At 35.0% G+C, this 17,500-nt stretch overlaps 2 protein-coding genes across 6 annotated transcripts in view; one reads left to right on the top strand and one right to left on the bottom strand.

Moving 5' to 3' along the window:
- Ero1L (endoplasmic reticulum oxidoreductin-1-like protein) overlaps window positions 1-7,433 on the top strand; it is a 19,218-nt gene extending 11,785 nt beyond the window's left edge. For 2 of the 4 annotated variants that reach the window (XM_043000080.2, XM_043000064.2), the window contains 7 exons: window positions 535-552; window positions 3,159-3,251; window positions 3,477-3,614; window positions 3,769-3,886; window positions 4,600-4,753; window positions 4,868-5,016; window positions 5,178-7,433. In XM_043000080.2, coding sequence (XP_042856014.2) covers window positions 535-552; window positions 3,159-3,251; window positions 3,477-3,614; window positions 3,769-3,886; window positions 4,600-4,753; window positions 4,868-5,016; window positions 5,178-5,235 — 728 coding nt within the window. In that variant the 3' untranslated portion in view covers window positions 5,236-7,433. The remainder of the gene's footprint in view (window positions 1-534; window positions 553-3,158; window positions 3,252-3,476; window positions 3,615-3,768; window positions 3,887-4,599; window positions 4,754-4,867; window positions 5,017-5,177) is intronic. The other 2 variants (XM_086539855.1, XM_043000072.2) reach the window with 1 other exon arrangement.
- A 638-nt stretch (window positions 7,434-8,071) lies between these two features.
- LOC122242690 (putative sodium-dependent multivitamin transporter) overlaps window positions 8,072-17,500 on the bottom strand; it is a 19,635-nt gene continuing 10,206 nt past the window's right edge. For both annotated transcript variants that reach the window (XM_043000052.2, XM_043000045.2), the window contains exons 6-12: window positions 17,265-17,384; window positions 16,762-16,912; window positions 16,419-16,565; window positions 15,881-16,102; window positions 15,474-15,715; window positions 14,313-14,511; window positions 8,072-12,779 (exon numbers count right to left, since the gene is read on the bottom strand). In XM_043000052.2, the coding sequence (XP_042855986.2) occupies window positions 12,702-12,779; window positions 14,313-14,511; window positions 15,474-15,715; window positions 15,881-16,102; window positions 16,419-16,565; window positions 16,762-16,912; window positions 17,265-17,384 (1,159 nt within the window). In that variant the 3' untranslated portion in view covers window positions 8,072-12,701. The remainder of the gene's footprint in view (window positions 12,780-14,312; window positions 14,512-15,473; window positions 15,716-15,880; window positions 16,103-16,418; window positions 16,566-16,761; window positions 16,913-17,264; window positions 17,385-17,500) is intronic.

Below are 17,500 nucleotides of genomic sequence, written 5' to 3'. Positions count from 1 at the left end.
TTATAAGATGTAAATAAAGAATAATTGTTTGATAAATAACAATAATTACAGTTTAACCCTAAGATATTGTAAAAGGAAATAAAAAAGTTTATTTAAAATAATATATATATATGGATTAGATCCATGATGTTAATGTAACGATATTTATGAAAATTTGTGTTTCCAACTAATAGGAATGTGCAGTAACTTTTATTTATTTATTTATTTACTCACTAATAAGAGTGTTCTCACTTTATTTAAACTTTATTTCAATTAAATTACTGGTGAGTTTTCATTGCAATACTTTGTTAGTGCCTATCAGTATGATGATATTATTGTTGAATCAACTGGTCTTACAGATTCTTTTTTTCATAGATTTTCCATGAATAAGATTCTTTCAACCAAGCTTTAGTATTAGTGTTTGGAATTCAGGTCTTATTGCAATGATATACCCAGAAATGATTATTCAACTTTGACTGAAATTGATATTGAGTGATCCCAGTTCTCATTTGCATTTCCCTCTCTCTTCCCTTCTCTTATATAAAAAAAATACAGCCAATGATTTTCTGAAAGGTAAGAGAGCGTCCCGTAGGTGGTGGTGTTTTTCGTTGTTGTTGTTTTTTTTTTACACTCGTTCAGTTGGCAAACAAGATTCTTGTCTTTATTTTGAGTTTGTTGAGGAAAGATTTCTTGAGAAGGAACTACTAGCAAGATTGTTTTTTTTTTTTTAGTGTGCAAATCATGCTTCTTTGGAGCCAAAAGAGGACACGTTTGTTTATGCTGCATTTTCCCATTTTCGGTATGCATGTATGTATCTGTGCATGCTGATGATTGTGAGTGTACAGGAGTTGCCCAGTCGCAGATTTTGCAAGATATGAAATATTGAATGGATCCATTTTTTTGAGAAAGTACACTTCCAATAACATGAGGTTGTTCATTTAAAGTATCAGGAAGACGGCATGCATGATATGATTATTTCTGACAAGCTTTTGTAGAACATTGGCATTGGTAAGCAGTGTTTCCTATTCCCTCAAAAGGTAAAAACAGAAATTAAGGTGTGTCTGTGATCTCAGCGAATGTTGATTAGTGGTTCGTAAACTGGGCACTTATGCTAGGCAGAGATGCAATTTGTCGCAATGAAAACGAAACAAGTGCCACAGAAAGGATTGTTTGAGTTAGAATCCCGGAACCGAATAGAGTTTGGGAACCACTGCTGTATATACTAGATGTTAATGGGTAATGGCATTAGCAGATTATGATTCCTAAGTTTGTGAAGTATATTTGATGGAGTATCTTCCAATTAGTAGAAGACTATCAGAATATTGTCTGGTGAATAGAATTCAGGGTTATACGATGTGTTAGATTGTATGGGAACTTTGTATGATTTGTATGAACTGTAGTTTTCAAGGGCAAGATAGTAAGTATTCTGTACACCTAAGACTGAGTGTGTGAGAGTATAAGTATCAGAGTTAGAGTGAGTTTGTTTGCTCATATTTTCCTATTTGTAATTGGGACAATGAGATTGCTTCACATGTGTATGTGTGTGTGTAGAATTTCCTGTAAAGTACATAATACAGCATACGTAAAGGGGCAATGGTTTAGATATTCTGTTGAAATATTTGCAAATCAAGTAAGACAATATATCACCTAGAACTTGTTAGCCACATGATGTGTTTATTCCATAGAGTGTTGCTCAGACTCTTAGCCTACTGACTGACAAAACTGACATTTTTTAAAGGTCTGAGTTATAGTTGGGGCTTTAAAATCAGTTCTGCAATTGATAAGGTGGTGGAATGTAGTTATTTGTGACTGTGGCATGAATCAAGCATGGGATAAAAGTCTAAGGAGCAGTTTCTTGTAGCATTAGTTTATGTATTTCCAGCTCGTAGTTGCAGAAATAACACATGCTCTCTCACACACATGCAATAACATGCACAAGCACAAGCACACACGCATACATACATGCACACACACACGCATGCGCGCACACCCACACACACACACACACACACACACACACACACACACACACACACACACACACACACACACACACACACACACACACACACACACACACACACACACACAAAGAAAATATCTTAAGACCTGCTCTAGAATCCGCTGCAGTGTCGTGGTGTCCACATCTAAGGAAGGATGGAGTTAGCTGGAACGAGTTCAACAGGCGGCCACTTGATTGGCTGAAATTTTATGGGAGTTGAGCTATGGAGACGGATTGAAGAAATGAAAAGTTGCAACATTAGAGGAAAGAAGAAAAGGGGGTGATACGATATTTATTTATTATTAAATGTCAGGAACAGCGAAGTTTGACAAGAAAGATTTTGTTATTTTCAATAAAAGAGGAACAAGATGTCATAGTAGAAGGTTTGGAGTAAAATAGGGTGACAAGGATTTAAAGAACTATAGTTTCCCAAATAAGACTATTGATGATTGGAACAACCTTCCCCTGAGCTCAGCACTCTTTCCTGTATTTAAAGAACTAGGTAAGAAAAGACATAAACACAAACATGCAGACTCACAAATACACACAAACACATACATACATACACATACACATACACATGCATACACATGCATACACATACACATGCATACACATACACATGCATACACATACACATGCACATTCACACATACAAACACACACACACACACACACACACACACACACACACACACACACACACACACACACACACACACACACACACACGCACACACACACGCACACACACACGCACACACGCACACACACACGCACACACACACAAAAGGTGCTTACTCCATACTTTTGCATGCGTCTTTTTAAAATATAGATGTAGAATGTAGAATATCAAAAGGCCAAATACCAGATACTTTTATATTGTTAGCAGTATTGCATGCTGAAGGATGCCTCAGTTTGAAATTGATATTTATGGATTTTGTTTCATTGCCTTGAAGATGGGCTGAGTGAGAGTTGGTCGCTATTTTGTGATATATCTGAAGAGTTATATTAAACTCAGTGAAGATCATTATATTCAGTTTTCGGATATACAAGTTTGAAGTACAATAAAATCATTGGTTTATCAGTTACCTAGGCTGATAGAATCTTCATTTCAGTATTATTATTTTGTTGATTTGACCTGGCTTAACTATATTTAATGATGCTATGATTCCAGAAATGTGCTTGGAAAAGAGAACCTTTTACAGAGCTATTTCCGGCCTCCATACCAGCATCAACATACACTTGAGTGCTAACTACCTCTTATCAGGTAATATACATGGAACTTTATCCATTTTTATTTCTATTTATCTATTTGTTTGATTTATCCTTCACCTTTTGTCAAACAATTTTATTTTTTTTATTATGATCTTGATTGCTCTTTAAACTACAAGGTGCAATTGCAAAGAGTCGTATCATATTGTAAAATTATTCAATGCTTTTCCATGTCTAGATCAATGCTAATAATATCAATGTCTTGTGACTTTCCTTTCAGATAAAAATGGCTTTGACGTGTCAAAGGAAGGCCAGTGGGGTCCAAATGTAGAGGAATTTCAGAAGAGATTTGACCCCGAGCTAACTGGAGGCGAGGGACCCCATCGCCTTAAGAACCTTTACTTTGTGTACCTTCTTGGTGAGAATTTTAGATTTCATTTGTGCTGCTTGGGTTCAGAACACAATATTTATTGTGCTATAAATAGAATAGAATACTCTTTATTTAATGTTTATATTTAATGCATGGATTCAGAGAACTAGAAATAATCTGAGAATTTCTTTCTCTTTTTCAGAACTAAGAGCATTGGCTAAAGCTGCACCTTACCTTGAAAGCTTAGAGTACTACACAGGAAATGAAAGTGAAGATAAGGATGTATTAAAAGCAGTTGAAGACTTATTGACTGTTGTCAAGTATGTTTTGGTTTTGTGCTATTCTTATATATTATGAAGAGCTGTTTACTAAAAAGCCGGTATAACATTACGACTTGTTCTGGTATTCAGCATGTTTGTCCTATCATCATTCTTTGAGACTGAATTCTTGATACAGCTTTTATCATTTCAGTCATTATTTGAATAGCTTTTGCTGCTATGTGTTAAACATACCAAGACTAGCAACCTGTGTCTGGGTGTCATTAAAAATGGTAGGAATATGATATGAAAGAATATGGTAGCAGTGGCTTTCAAGATTTTTTTTTCTTATTATTCTTATTCTTATTCTATTTTTATCTGTGTAAAAGACAAACAAGCAAAATTGTATCATGCAATTACTGCTTTGGAATACACATAGTGGAACCTAACACACACACACACACACACACACACACACACACACACACACACACACACACACACACACACACACACACACACACACACACACACACACACACATACACATACACACACACACACACACACACACACACACACACACACACACACACATACACACACACACACACACACACACACACACACACACACACACACACACACACACACACACACACACACACACACATACACACACACACTCTCTGTTGTCGCTTCCTTTACTAAGACAAACTAAACATTGCCATTGGTACTTAAATCATGGTACGACATTTGTAACCATTATCTTGCAGGAGTTTCCCAGAACACTTTGATGAGAGCTCCATGTTCTCTGGCGGCCAACAAGCAACCAAGTTGAAAGAGGAGTTCCGCCAGCACTTTTGGAATGTGTCTCGTATTATGGATTGTGTTGGATGTGACAAGTGCCGTCTCTGGGGGAAGCTGCAGGTAACTTTGATTCTTCAGAAATTAGACTCCAGCATTTTGATAATATGTTGGTTTATACTTATAGTCTATAGTCTTAATGTTTTGAACATTGAGATAAAATCCTTCTCATTTCAGGTAACAGGCCTTGGCACTGCGCTCAAGATTCTTTTCTCGGGCAACCTAGACCAGCAGGGCAACCAAAAAGTAGATATTACAGCAGCAAGGCACTCAAAGTTCCAACTTTCTCGTATTGAGATTGTTGCTCTGTTCAATGCCTTTGGTCGGTAAGTAGACATATTGGTTTATGAAGATACAAGATACAGCTTTTTACCTTTTTCCTCTTTCCCTTTCATTTTTTTTTTTTTTTTTTTTTTACAAATTTTGAGATTATTCATGACCTAACTTTTGACTGAGGGGCATTTGATAATTCTCTTCTTTTCCGTAGACTGTCCAGGAGCATTGTGGCGCTGGAAAACTTTCGTCAGAGCATAACCAGGAGATAATATCAAGATTGGCCACTCTGAGCTGAACTTCTGTGATATTTGTTATATTTTGCCCAAATACATAGTTGTGTGCTAGGTTATGACAGGTGGGCTGAAAACTGCCAGTGACTGCCAGCATATGTTCAGAAAAGGAGCGTGATGGATGTTAGGCCAGGTACAATACAAAAATAGAAAAAGATAGTTTCAGTTCACAAGCTCTAGTTGTATATTTTATTAGCTGTCAGAGAAGAGTGAGTCATTATTCCAGGAGTCAGAAGAATGTATTTTGAGATCACATTTGTTAGATTGGAAGAAATAGAAAATTGGGATGTCCAGGGTTCATAAGTATTTTTTGGCTGTGTTGTTTAGTGCATCTAGTTCTGAGCTAGTTATGTTTTAGAACTTCAGGCTGGCATTCTTATTAAGCTGAAGTATAAATTGAATCAGATAACAGAATTGAATCATTGTTAATGTTTGAAGCAAAATGTTACATCAACCAGAATTGAATCAATATAGAATGGTATAATCACAGCTTCGATACATGCATTGATATGATGATATATTACAGTGCAAACCATTATTGCATCTTTGTTTAACATTACACATGACAAATTCATCTATTTCTTGTATGTTATTGTTTTGTTCTTTGTTTCATTCCCTCATTACTGTTTTTAGATCATGTTAATCTCTGAGTGGTTTCTAGTTGCCCAACACAGAACCTCAGAATTCCAAACTACATCTTTATTTCATGCATCATCTAATGTCATACCCAAGTAGTAGTAGAACCTTTAACAGGGGACAAGTTTCAAGTCATTACTTTTGTGATATTTTTCCATCATAGTTTGAGGTATATCTACATGCTGTGTATCTGTGTGTCATTTTAACCAGATGGCATTTCCTACTTACTTATGGCAGGGTTTTGATATATAGCATTTTTTGCAAAGATGATAAAAGCTTATGATTAAGATAAATATTTGTTATTTAACAGTGATATCAGATAGAATAGGTTTCCCTAGCACTTGATTTTGTTTGAAGAAAGAGAACACAATTAGTAATAATAAAATAGTCATTACTTTTTTTTTTTTCTTTTTTTTTCTTTCTTTCTTTTTTGAAAAATGATAATGCCTATAAAGAAACATTATTAACTTTGCATTTGCTGTACACCATCAACCTATCTTTAAAAAGAAACTTCAGGTGTTCAGAGACTTATTTACATTTCTGTCTTTTTATTAGTTGAATGGATGATGAATGTATCTGCGGTTGTAGTTATGAATGTTGAATGAACTTTTATGTACAGTGGTTTGTACATTAAACTAGCACAGGAATAATTTCACAAGTCATTGCAATACATTGCTGTTAAGGTATCAAAGTATCCTTTTGGAATATTCAAGAGGGTGATTGAAAGTCTATATCTCAGTGAAAAAAAATAGAGTAATTTTTGGTCTATATCGCAATTGTGTCAATGATTAATGATCAAGTGTGACTGATTTTGATCAAAGAATCTCAATTTTTCTTTGCAAGAATTTTTTTCCATTTGGGAATTTGCATCAAATTCAATTTTTTTCTTTGATGTCAATACATACCAGTGGATGAGCATTTTATGACAGCATTATAGAATATGTGACTGAAAATGTACTTAATTCAGAAACAACTTTCCAGAGTTACATAATATATAATGTATGCACTGTGCACAAGAAGTGTTTAGGGCTCAAGAGAAATTGCAAGTTCCTATCCTAGATGTTCTGTACACATTTCTTCAGAGACATAGACATCTTTATCACAGGAAAAATATTGAGCACCTTGTCTATAAATAAAAAAGTTTGTAAATGTGAATAGCAACTTCATTTCATATGGATTAAAGGCACTGGAGGGATACATTTATAAACTGATACACAATGAACTGAAATTATCTTCTGCAGTCATTTCATGTAAAGGAATTTGTTATCATTATGTATAGAAGGTTCATTTGATATATATATATATGTGTTATGCATATTGGTGTATTGATTCATATAATTTATTTGCAAGTCATCTTATTTTTCAAATGATTTGTTGTTTAGCTAATTAATAAAGCTTTTTTGTAAGATGTGTTGTTGAAATATTTAGTTGTGATTTTTCTTTCTCTTTTTCTTCTTTCTTTTTATAACATTCCTTACTGAGTTTGACAAAATATATTTGAATAATGTTAAATATATATGAATAAATGGTTTTGTATGTGAGTTTCATATTATTTTCCCACAGAAATCTAGCCGTTTTCCTCAAGGAAAGTATGAAGTTTTTTTGTTGTTGTTTTTTTTGTAATCAGACATTTTAGTATATCAAATGTGTATATATATTAATATATTTTTCTACAGTTTTCACCAACTATCAATTTGACGGGACTACTGACTTTTGCAGATTATCATCAATTTTAATTTTTAAAAATTATGAAAAGAACTTTGTAGGGGATATATCACATGATTCTGAACACCCTTTGAGATGTAAATAGTGAAATGGTAGATTGCCATTTACCTAACAGAGACAGAGTGGAGAATAACATGAGAATTGTAGATATAAGGGGTTAAGAAAAATCTGACTTCATCTAGGGAGTATAAAGTCCTGCAAATTAATTTATTTATAACCTCTGAACATTTCTGAATCACAACTATCTTGCCTTTTTCCGCTTGTGCTAGAAAAATTCAGTAAACTAATGTCCATTTTTTTCTTTTTCTTTTTTTTTCTTTCCTTTGTTTTGTCCTGATAATCTACTCTCCTTTTTTGTTACTTTATTTTCTAGACCGCTTCCTTTGTTCTTCACTGTCAACTACTTTGGAACAGTATATAGTTTGCTACAAATTATGGATATGAAAACTACCAGTACTAATATTATTTTCATTACATTTTCTTCTAAACATTAAGTAAATATTTGAAAATAAAAATTCAACACATACAGAAGAGATTCAACTCTAAAATTACTATGTGATATGTTACCATTGTTGATTACATGATTTTTAAATGGTGATGCAGATACTTGCACCAAATTACATGTAGAACACTGCTAATTCCACCAGTTATGCTTTCAGACACACTGTCCATCCTATGACCAACAGACCTAATCCCACATTCTATTAACCCAGTCACGACGGGGGCATTCCAGCCTTGCATGTTACAATGCCGGGGCTCTCGAACGCATAGGCCTAAATCAGTTATATAAATGACGCCATATGGCGTCACCCAGTGCGGTACCGTAGTGTACCACCCATCCAGAGAGGGTTAACATAATACCATCCACAAATCTAAATAACAGCTTTTAAAGTACCACAATGCTGCCTAATGCTCACTAACCACACAATGAGATCACAAGTAAAATTATACAATCAGTTACACAGTTACAACACTGGGTTTGAAAAAATGTCTCATACATTCATACGTGATATGAATACATGTTGATGTAAATAATATAGGCGTTAATAAATAAAAGTGTAGAATCAAAACCATAAGCTTATAGACATTTTTTCTTATGCTTAAAATCAAAATTGTAAATAAAAAGGAAAGTGCTTTTTGTTCCTGCCTTTTCATATACCCTACTAAACTTGCTGCTGTTTTTATTTGATTTAATTTAGCAATAGGGTATGAGAACATAATTGCAAGTTTCGATATCTATACTCTAGTCATTTGTTAAATAAATACAACTCTCGAGATTCTGAATTAAGTTAGTAAAAAAGATAAATCCTAAAAAAAAATGTATACATGATATTTATGTCACTTTCAAGCTGTCAAAAAAATTAAACATTTCTGTTTTAATTAACCCCAGGATTGGCAACTATAACAAATTTAGAGTTATTCTATACATACTTTCATTTCAGCAACAAGTGCTGACAGAGGCATAAGAGCAAGAACAAAACATTCTCGCTCTTTAAAACAATTGCATACTGATCTCTGGGACATGCACAGGGATACAGGGCTTTGGGGTGATCGAGCCCCTGCCCTTCTTCTTTACATCAAGACTGCCCCTTTGGCTAAATACAGCCAAACAAAGTTGTGAAAATGTCCTTTTTTTCTTGCAATTTGGTCCCTGCATTCCAACAATCTATGCATGTAATTGTCTTTAAATACCAATATCTTTATGATGGCTACATATTTACATTACAAACAAATAAACATATCATTACAGAATTAACCAATTTAAGTAAATCTTACCTTCAACTGACAGCATGAATCCAATCACAACAGATAAAGTATACACAACTTTTGAGATAAATAAGAAATTTACATCTAGATTTATAATTTCCAAACACAAAGAGAAATTTCAATAATCTGTTTTGTTTACAAAGATAACAACAAATTGGCAAAGCTAATAATGCCTATGGAAATTTACTACTGATTTTCTTTTATTAAGTACCAAAGAAAGTACCATCTGCCATAAAATGTCTAAATACTACTTCATTTCATATCTCACTTTTGGCCTATGGATTAGTAATCTGAAGTACATCTAAGAAAAGTTAAAATTTCTCCTCTTTATGATAAAAAAAGTATTCAGACTTAATAATCCATTTACAAAATAAAATACAAATTATAACATAAACCTATAAAGATACAAATATCAAAAGAAATACCAAACAGATATACACCACATGTGCATACAGGCACATAAATATCTACACACACACACACACACACACACACACACACACACACACACACACACACACACACACACACACACACACACACACACACACACACACACACACACACACACACACACACACACACACACACACACACAAAAACACACACACATGCGAAAACACACTCACGCAAAAACACACTCACGCAAAAACACACACGCGCAAAAACACACACGCGCAAAAACACACGCGCAAAAACTCACGCCCAAAAACACACACACAAAAACACACACACGCAAAAACACACACACGCAAAAACACACACGCAAAAACACACACAGGCAAAAACACACACAGGCAAAAACACACACAGGCAAAAACACACACACGCAAAAACACACACACGCAAAAACACACACACACATAAACACACACACAAAAAAACACAAGCACACACACACATGCATACACATACAAAACACATAAAACACACACACATACACAAAACACAAAAGCATAAACACACATTCATACATTCATCCTCTATAGAATACTCTTAGATTTTCTTGCAATTTGAAAAATAATCAATGCTAGATAATCCATATAAGAATTCCTTGATATTGTTTGTCAATTCTTCATCAACAACACTTACTTTAGAGTGACATTCATATAAGAGAACTCTGTAAGGAGACATGTATAATCCTCACACACATCTATACATTACATTGTCTTAGCACAATCATATGAGTATGTGTAGTGCCTATACAATTAAGAAAACCCATACCTCACATTTCACCATTTTTTTCTATAAGTAGATAGCTTGCCATCTGAAAATTCAAAAGGTGATCACATAAAAATAAAGCCATCTAAAAACGTATAAGGCTCTATAAATCTCATTCTCTTGTAGGAAATACTTTCATATATCAAAAAGGGTCTTGAACATGAAGAGTCAAATCACAAAGAGAAGAGCACCAGTACCAGAAAGAATGTTACCCTGTAAAATGTGGCATAAGTCCAATGTTCCAAGGGCATCAAATGTCTAATAGTAATACACATCTACAGTGTCAGAGCAGCTGTAACATTCAGTTGTTTATCAAAATTCCCAGCTCCCACCGCATGGGATCTTTTGAAAAACATTTCCCTTTATTTATATGGATATGATAGATGAATGTGTGGAATGACAAATTTAGTCATCAACTGGTGTTTCAAGTTGTTTCATAGGTAAGCACCAAGCACATTCATAGTTTAAGATATATAAGAATGCATTTCAAAACAATCAAATTTACAAAAAAAATCAGACCTGTTAACTGAAAATTTGTATTATGCAATTCATTTCAAATTCATATTCAACTCACATACACATGGCAGTATAATAACACAGTCTTTACATGAAATGTGGAATCTATCAAAATAATAAAAAATGGACAACCAACAACTGCCAGATTTAAACATCAAATATTCTATTCATCTTATTCTCTAGTTATATGAAAATAATTACAGGTTTAAGTTTACTGTCCCTACTTTTCAAATCATAGAAAACACGCCATTTATCCATATGAACTACAAATATTTCATTATTTCCCGAGTCTCTCGTACAAACTACATAAAGATGATACAGCACAAAAATTAGTCTACTTTACTGGTAAGCTGATTCATTGCACCACAGAAATGTCAAATATTTCATCCATCATAATATATGGGTGACTCCTGAAAACTAATCATACCTTACACTAACATGGAAGACTTTCTAAGGCATTGGAAAAGCAAATCTTGGATGGATGGTGAGTATGGTAATGAAGGTGATCATGAAAACAGTGAGAGGAGTTGAAAATAGAGATCATGAAGTAAAAGATGAGGAAAAAAGAGACAATTCAAAATCATAATTATGGGAATGAATGTGGATAATACTAGTTTTTATAATCCACTGCGAACACCACCAGAAAGGTCAAATCTATGCATTTCTTAACAATTCTGGGTATGTTTCCAAACGTTTCAAAATATACCATTGAATAACAGAAACATTTTTGAGCATTCTTTTTTTTCACATTTTGGGCAAATTGATATCTTCTATTTGCATTTCATTAGTAAAAGCCTCTCATAAAGGGGGAAAGAAAGAAAGAAAAACATTGACCACTAAATGAGCTCACAGGTTGCTCTGTGACATTAGCATAAACTGGTTCCTTTATGCTCTGTTTTCCACATATTGGTAACACATTCAATGTTAAGATATAGAGAAATAGAAGATTCTGAGATCCCTGGAATCAGGCACTTTTATCTGCCATAAAAGGAGATATTCTTTTAAATGTATCTACTATCAAAATAATTCTTTGAATTTGATATTCATAAGTCACAATAATTATCTCAATAAGACAGTTCTTTAAGGCAGGTTTCTCATTTAACATGTCTGATATCAGTCATATATTCTGCTCTTCTTTTAATTTTCTATTCAATAACAGACTTACAAATATTTCTGTATAAGACAAATATACTATTGGCACAATATTGAACAAAAAAAAGAAAAGAAAATCCATAAAGTAATCATTGAGACCAAATTTGTACTATTGTAGACATTAGTAAACCACCACCATAATATTATGAATGGAAGTATTATGGTCGTAAGTTGGTGGACTTTAAAGTTTCCTTATATCTAAATCACTGGTGAGAGATATGTTGTTATTTTCCCCATATTCTCCATAAGTCTTTTGTTTCCTTCATTATTGCACCTTTGATATATATTTTTTATGCAGGTAATAGATAGGTAAAAATAAAACCTATGGCATAAAATACAAAACAAAAAAAACTGTACCAATTTTAACAAACATTATATCTCAGATATAACCTGAGCTAAAGAATAATCACCAAGAGACAAATAGGAGACTATAACTTTGTGCTCTCTGGTGTAAGCTTGGCTGAAGAGGACACTTGTGGAACCTCAGCATTATCAGGTAAGTCAACCTGCAAATTCATTAATCCATGTTACTCATACATACTATTTGATCATACACATCTACTGTACAAAGGGAAAATATATTCAAATATGTTTCATTTTGTAAAGTTATTGCTGTTTAAAACATAACACAATATAAAATAGCAATATAAAAATGATATTCCAATGTGAATGATATTTTATGACTGGATTGCAGAATTGTTTTCTTAATATTTCACTGAGTTGTATAAGGTATTATGAGAAAGGAGATCATCCAATAAAATATCTAACATCTGAAGCAAATTATATGCTAAAACAAAAAAAAACAAAAAACATAGCCAATAACAAAACTACAAAAGTATTATCTGCAAAAAAAAAAGGAATTCAGAAACAGTTTCGCTCTTCCCACCTTCAACCTTACTTTTATCCAATCTCAACCAGTTCAAATGCAAGCTTAAAAATACTCATCCCTTGACTTATTTCCACAATAACTTAACCTACTCACACCGGGGGCATTCCAGCCTTGCATGTCACAATGCCGGGGCTTTCGAACACTTAGGCCTAAATCAATTAAATGACCGGCACCATATGGTGCCACCCGGCCACCGGGCTTTTGAATGAGCGGTACCGTAGTGTACCACCCGTCCAGAGAGGGTTAATATCACAAATCTCAAAACCACTCTCATTTAACCTACACAACGTAAAGCAACAAAAACAAAATACGCTATCACCCTTTCCTTCAGTCACCTTCTCACAGATTCTTTATCACACTAACACTCACCTTTAATTAATAAATAGTATCTCTGTCTATGTCTCAGTCTGTCTCTCCCTCACTTTTTTTTTTTTGTGAGAAGAATTTTTTTTTGTGAGAAAAGAGAATACAAGCTATGTATTCTCTTCTCACAAAAAAATGCTCTTCCTTTCTCAGTCTCCGTCTCCGTCTCCGTCTCAGTCTCAGTCTCAGTCTCAGTCTCAGTCTCAGTCTCAGTCTCAGTCTCAGTCTCAGTCTCAGTCTCAGTCTCAGTCTCAGTCTCAGTCTCAGTCTCAGTCTCAGTCTCAGTCTCAGTCTCAGTCTCAGTCTCAGTCTCAGTCTCAGTCTCCGTCTCCGTCTCCGTCTCCGTCTCCGTCTCCGTCTCCGTCTCAGTCTCAGTCTCAGTCTCAGTCTCAGTCTCAGTCTCAGTCTCAGTCTCCGTCTCCGTCTCCGTCTCCGTCTCCGTCTCAGTCTCAGTCTCAGTCTCAGTCTCAGTCTCAGTCTCAGTCTCAGTCTCAGTCTCAGTCTCAGTCTCAGTCTCAGTCTCAGTCTCAGTCTCAGTCTCAGTCTCAGTCTCCGTCTCCGTCTCCGTCTCCGTCTCCGTCTCCGTCTCCGTCTCCGTCTCAGTCTCAGTCTCAGTCTGTCTCAGTCTCAGTCTGTCTCAGTCTGTCTCAGTCTCCGTCTCCCTCTCCGTCTCCGTCTCCGTCTCCGTCTCCGTCTCCGTCTCCGTCTCCTTCTCAATCTCAATCTCAATCTCTACTTCTTACACTCTCTCACTCTTTCTCTCTTTAAAATGCACTTTCCCTCTCACCTTGTCTGAGGACATATTTTCTTCCTGTGCTGCCCCAGAGTGAGGCAGATGTACCCATGTCGCATAAAGGTCATGGTCCAATACTTTGTTCCCTCCCGTCAGCCTGCTCACTATGATGCCTACTAGCATTGTTATAAGGAAGCCGATCGTGGCCACCCACATGTAGGACACTGCATAGATCTCATGGAGGAATGGGGTGCTGTGGAAAAAGAAAATAAAAGGAAAAAAATGAAATTAATTAAATAGAGAAGATAAAGGTAGTGGTAAAGTGCCTCTGAACATATTAACCCAATGATGACAGTGCGTCACACTCGTGTGACACAGCTAAATTCCCGATGCCGGGGCGTCATGCCAGTGTGATGATTACAATGCAATATTGCAATCGCCCGGCATAGGGGTTTTCGCGTAGCGCGTGCCCCGTTGGGAAAGGGTTAATGGTAATTACCATGATTATGATAACGATCATAATAATAACTTAAAGACGATGATGATGGCAAGCATTACTGAGATGACAATAATAACATAGGTAATAATGATAAGAAAAACAATAATTATGAAGTAGTAATGATAATAATAAAAATAATAATAATAATCATATTAATAATAATAATAACAATCATGACAATAATAATAACAATAAGAAGAAGAAGAAGAAGAAGAAGAATAGTAGTAATAGTATTAACCCAAATCCTCCGGATGGCATGAAGTGATGACGTCACCTTCTTGGCCCAAACTTCGGCCGTCATGTAAGGTGACAGCACTTCGATGCCAGGTGCCATAAGATAAGATGAGATGAGTATAGGCCTAAGCGTAGCCTCCCGGAATTGCGTAGAGCGCCAGTTATCAACGTCCCGGAGCAATTAGGTTAATAATAATAAAGATAGCAATGAAAATAATAATAATAATGATAGCAATGAAAATGATAATAATAATGGTAGTAATGAAAATAATAACAATAATAATAATAATAATAATAACAATAACAATAATAATAATAATAACAATAATAATAATAATAATAACAATATCAATCATAGCAATAATCATATTCAAAATACAAAGAAGAATTATCACAATAAAAATAATGACCATACTCATATCATCAACAACACCAAAAGCAATAGTAAAAGTTATCATTAGTAACCTCACAATATAACTTGCCTCTCCACAACTTCATCAGCACTTAAACCCTCCGTCGTATTTGTTACTTCTACCATCATTTCAGTCAGGGTGATATTCCCTAGGACGGCCTCTTCACCGAGGCTTCTGCTTCTGATGAGAGTCGTGTTCTCTGCAGGACAGCCTTCCACCGAGACAGGCTTGAAAGGAGGGGGGGGTTTTGGCCTTCCAAAACCAATCCAAAGAGTGACCACAAGACCAATCAGCAGACCTGACATTGCGCCCTGAATGATGAATAATGGTGATTGAATATGATTAATGCTAGTAAAATAAACACTGCTTATCACACGTTAGTGCATGGTCATGACAGTTAAATCATTGTCATATTTTCATCCCTTATATATATCAAAATGAATGCTGTAAACATGACGGAGTCAAAGCATACGTACCTTTTGATTTGCACATTTACACAGCATCCCCAGGGTGAAAAGGGACAGCAGAGGTCCCCCAACTGCACCAAAGATAGTGAGAGACGCTTGCAGGATACCTGTGCCAAATAATTTTGCCGAGAAAGCAACGATCATGCACACACCGCCATAAACACAAGCCAGAACTTTACTGATCTTTGTGGCTTGCTTTTCTCCAATGCCAAGACTACTTGGAGCAAACGGCTGTTAAGGAGAAAAGGTAAATCAAAATTACTAGCAATGAATCATATACTGCAAAAAAGGATAAAATATATGCTTAAGTCTATTTCCTATTTCCTCACTGGCTATATATTCTTTTCTTCCATATTTTTCATTATTTAAGCATATTTCCTAAACTAAGAAGTAACTCAATGTAAAGACTCCAGAGATACAGCTGAGTGCATCCAGAAATCCATGATGCATTGTTCACTCCCTACTTTCCTGCACTAAACTATAATTTCATAATGCATTAAAATCAGACCTGTAGCTTTATCTTATGCGCTTAATCATCAGCACCTACCAAGATGTAGTCCTGCACTGTGACAGCCGCTAGGGAGTTCAGTGCAGAGGAAACTGTTGATAGTGACCCACTGAAGATCCCTGAGACAAAGAGTCCTGACAGTCCTGGGATCATCCCCATTGTCTCAACTACATATAGAGGCAGCAACTTGAAGAGAAAAAAAATATTAATCATTTATAATCTCTTCCTTGTTTTAAAGTATTCACAGATGAAAACTTTTTTTTAATCAACCAAAGTAACAAATGACTATTTAGCATTGGAACTATCAAGTACAAAAAATATCCTCTACATCATCTCAATCTATCAGATGTTGAGTGACATATGAATAGAGACAGATATGTACTTGGTCTGAGTTTGGTATGCGACCACTCTTCATAGGGTCGCACAGGTGATACTGGGCATACAGCACCAGCCCAGCAAAGGACGTAGACAAACTGAGAAGAGTTAATATTGGCCATTGGATCCACAACGATCCCTGTGCTCTTCGAAGGTCTCTGGAATAAAAAGAGAGCAACAAGTTATACATCTAATATATCTTGTAAATGTTATGAGAAAACATCAAAAATCAGTAATATTACAAATTTCATCCACTAATTTGTATGTAATAAAAAATATACAACCCTACTGTTCATACTAAAACTGAAATATCATTACATTAATAAATATAGTTGATATAAATACAATCAAACAATACCAGACCAGACACAACACTATTGATAAAAAAACTAATCAATAAATTGATTGACTGAGATAAAGAAGAACTAAATAAACTAAATAACAAAGAAAAAAAACAAAAAGTGTCTGAGAATATCCCTATTATGCTAAAGCATCATCAACAGAACATACTTAATGGTGAGGAGCCTCTGGACCTGAGCCTGGTTAACACCGTACAAAGAACAGTAAGTGAAGATGCCACCAATGCCGAGGCTCCACACAGTATGCCTCTCACGTGGATCTGGAGAGACACTGAAAAAACAAACAAAACTGTCTGACTACTCTGTGTTTAATGAAAAATCCTATAATATAATAAACATACACATATCACAAACCTTCTTGACCAGGATAAGATTTTTGAAATATAT

This window comes from Penaeus japonicus, unplaced genomic scaffold (assembly GCF_977035675.1).
Source record: "Penaeus japonicus unplaced genomic scaffold, GWHDUDI00000001_assembly GWHDUDI00000009, whole genome shotgun sequence".
In the NCBI taxonomy this organism is placed as follows: domain Eukaryota; kingdom Metazoa; phylum Arthropoda; class Malacostraca; order Decapoda; family Penaeidae; genus Penaeus; species Penaeus japonicus.
This window is presented reverse-complemented; position numbering and strand designations above follow the sequence as displayed.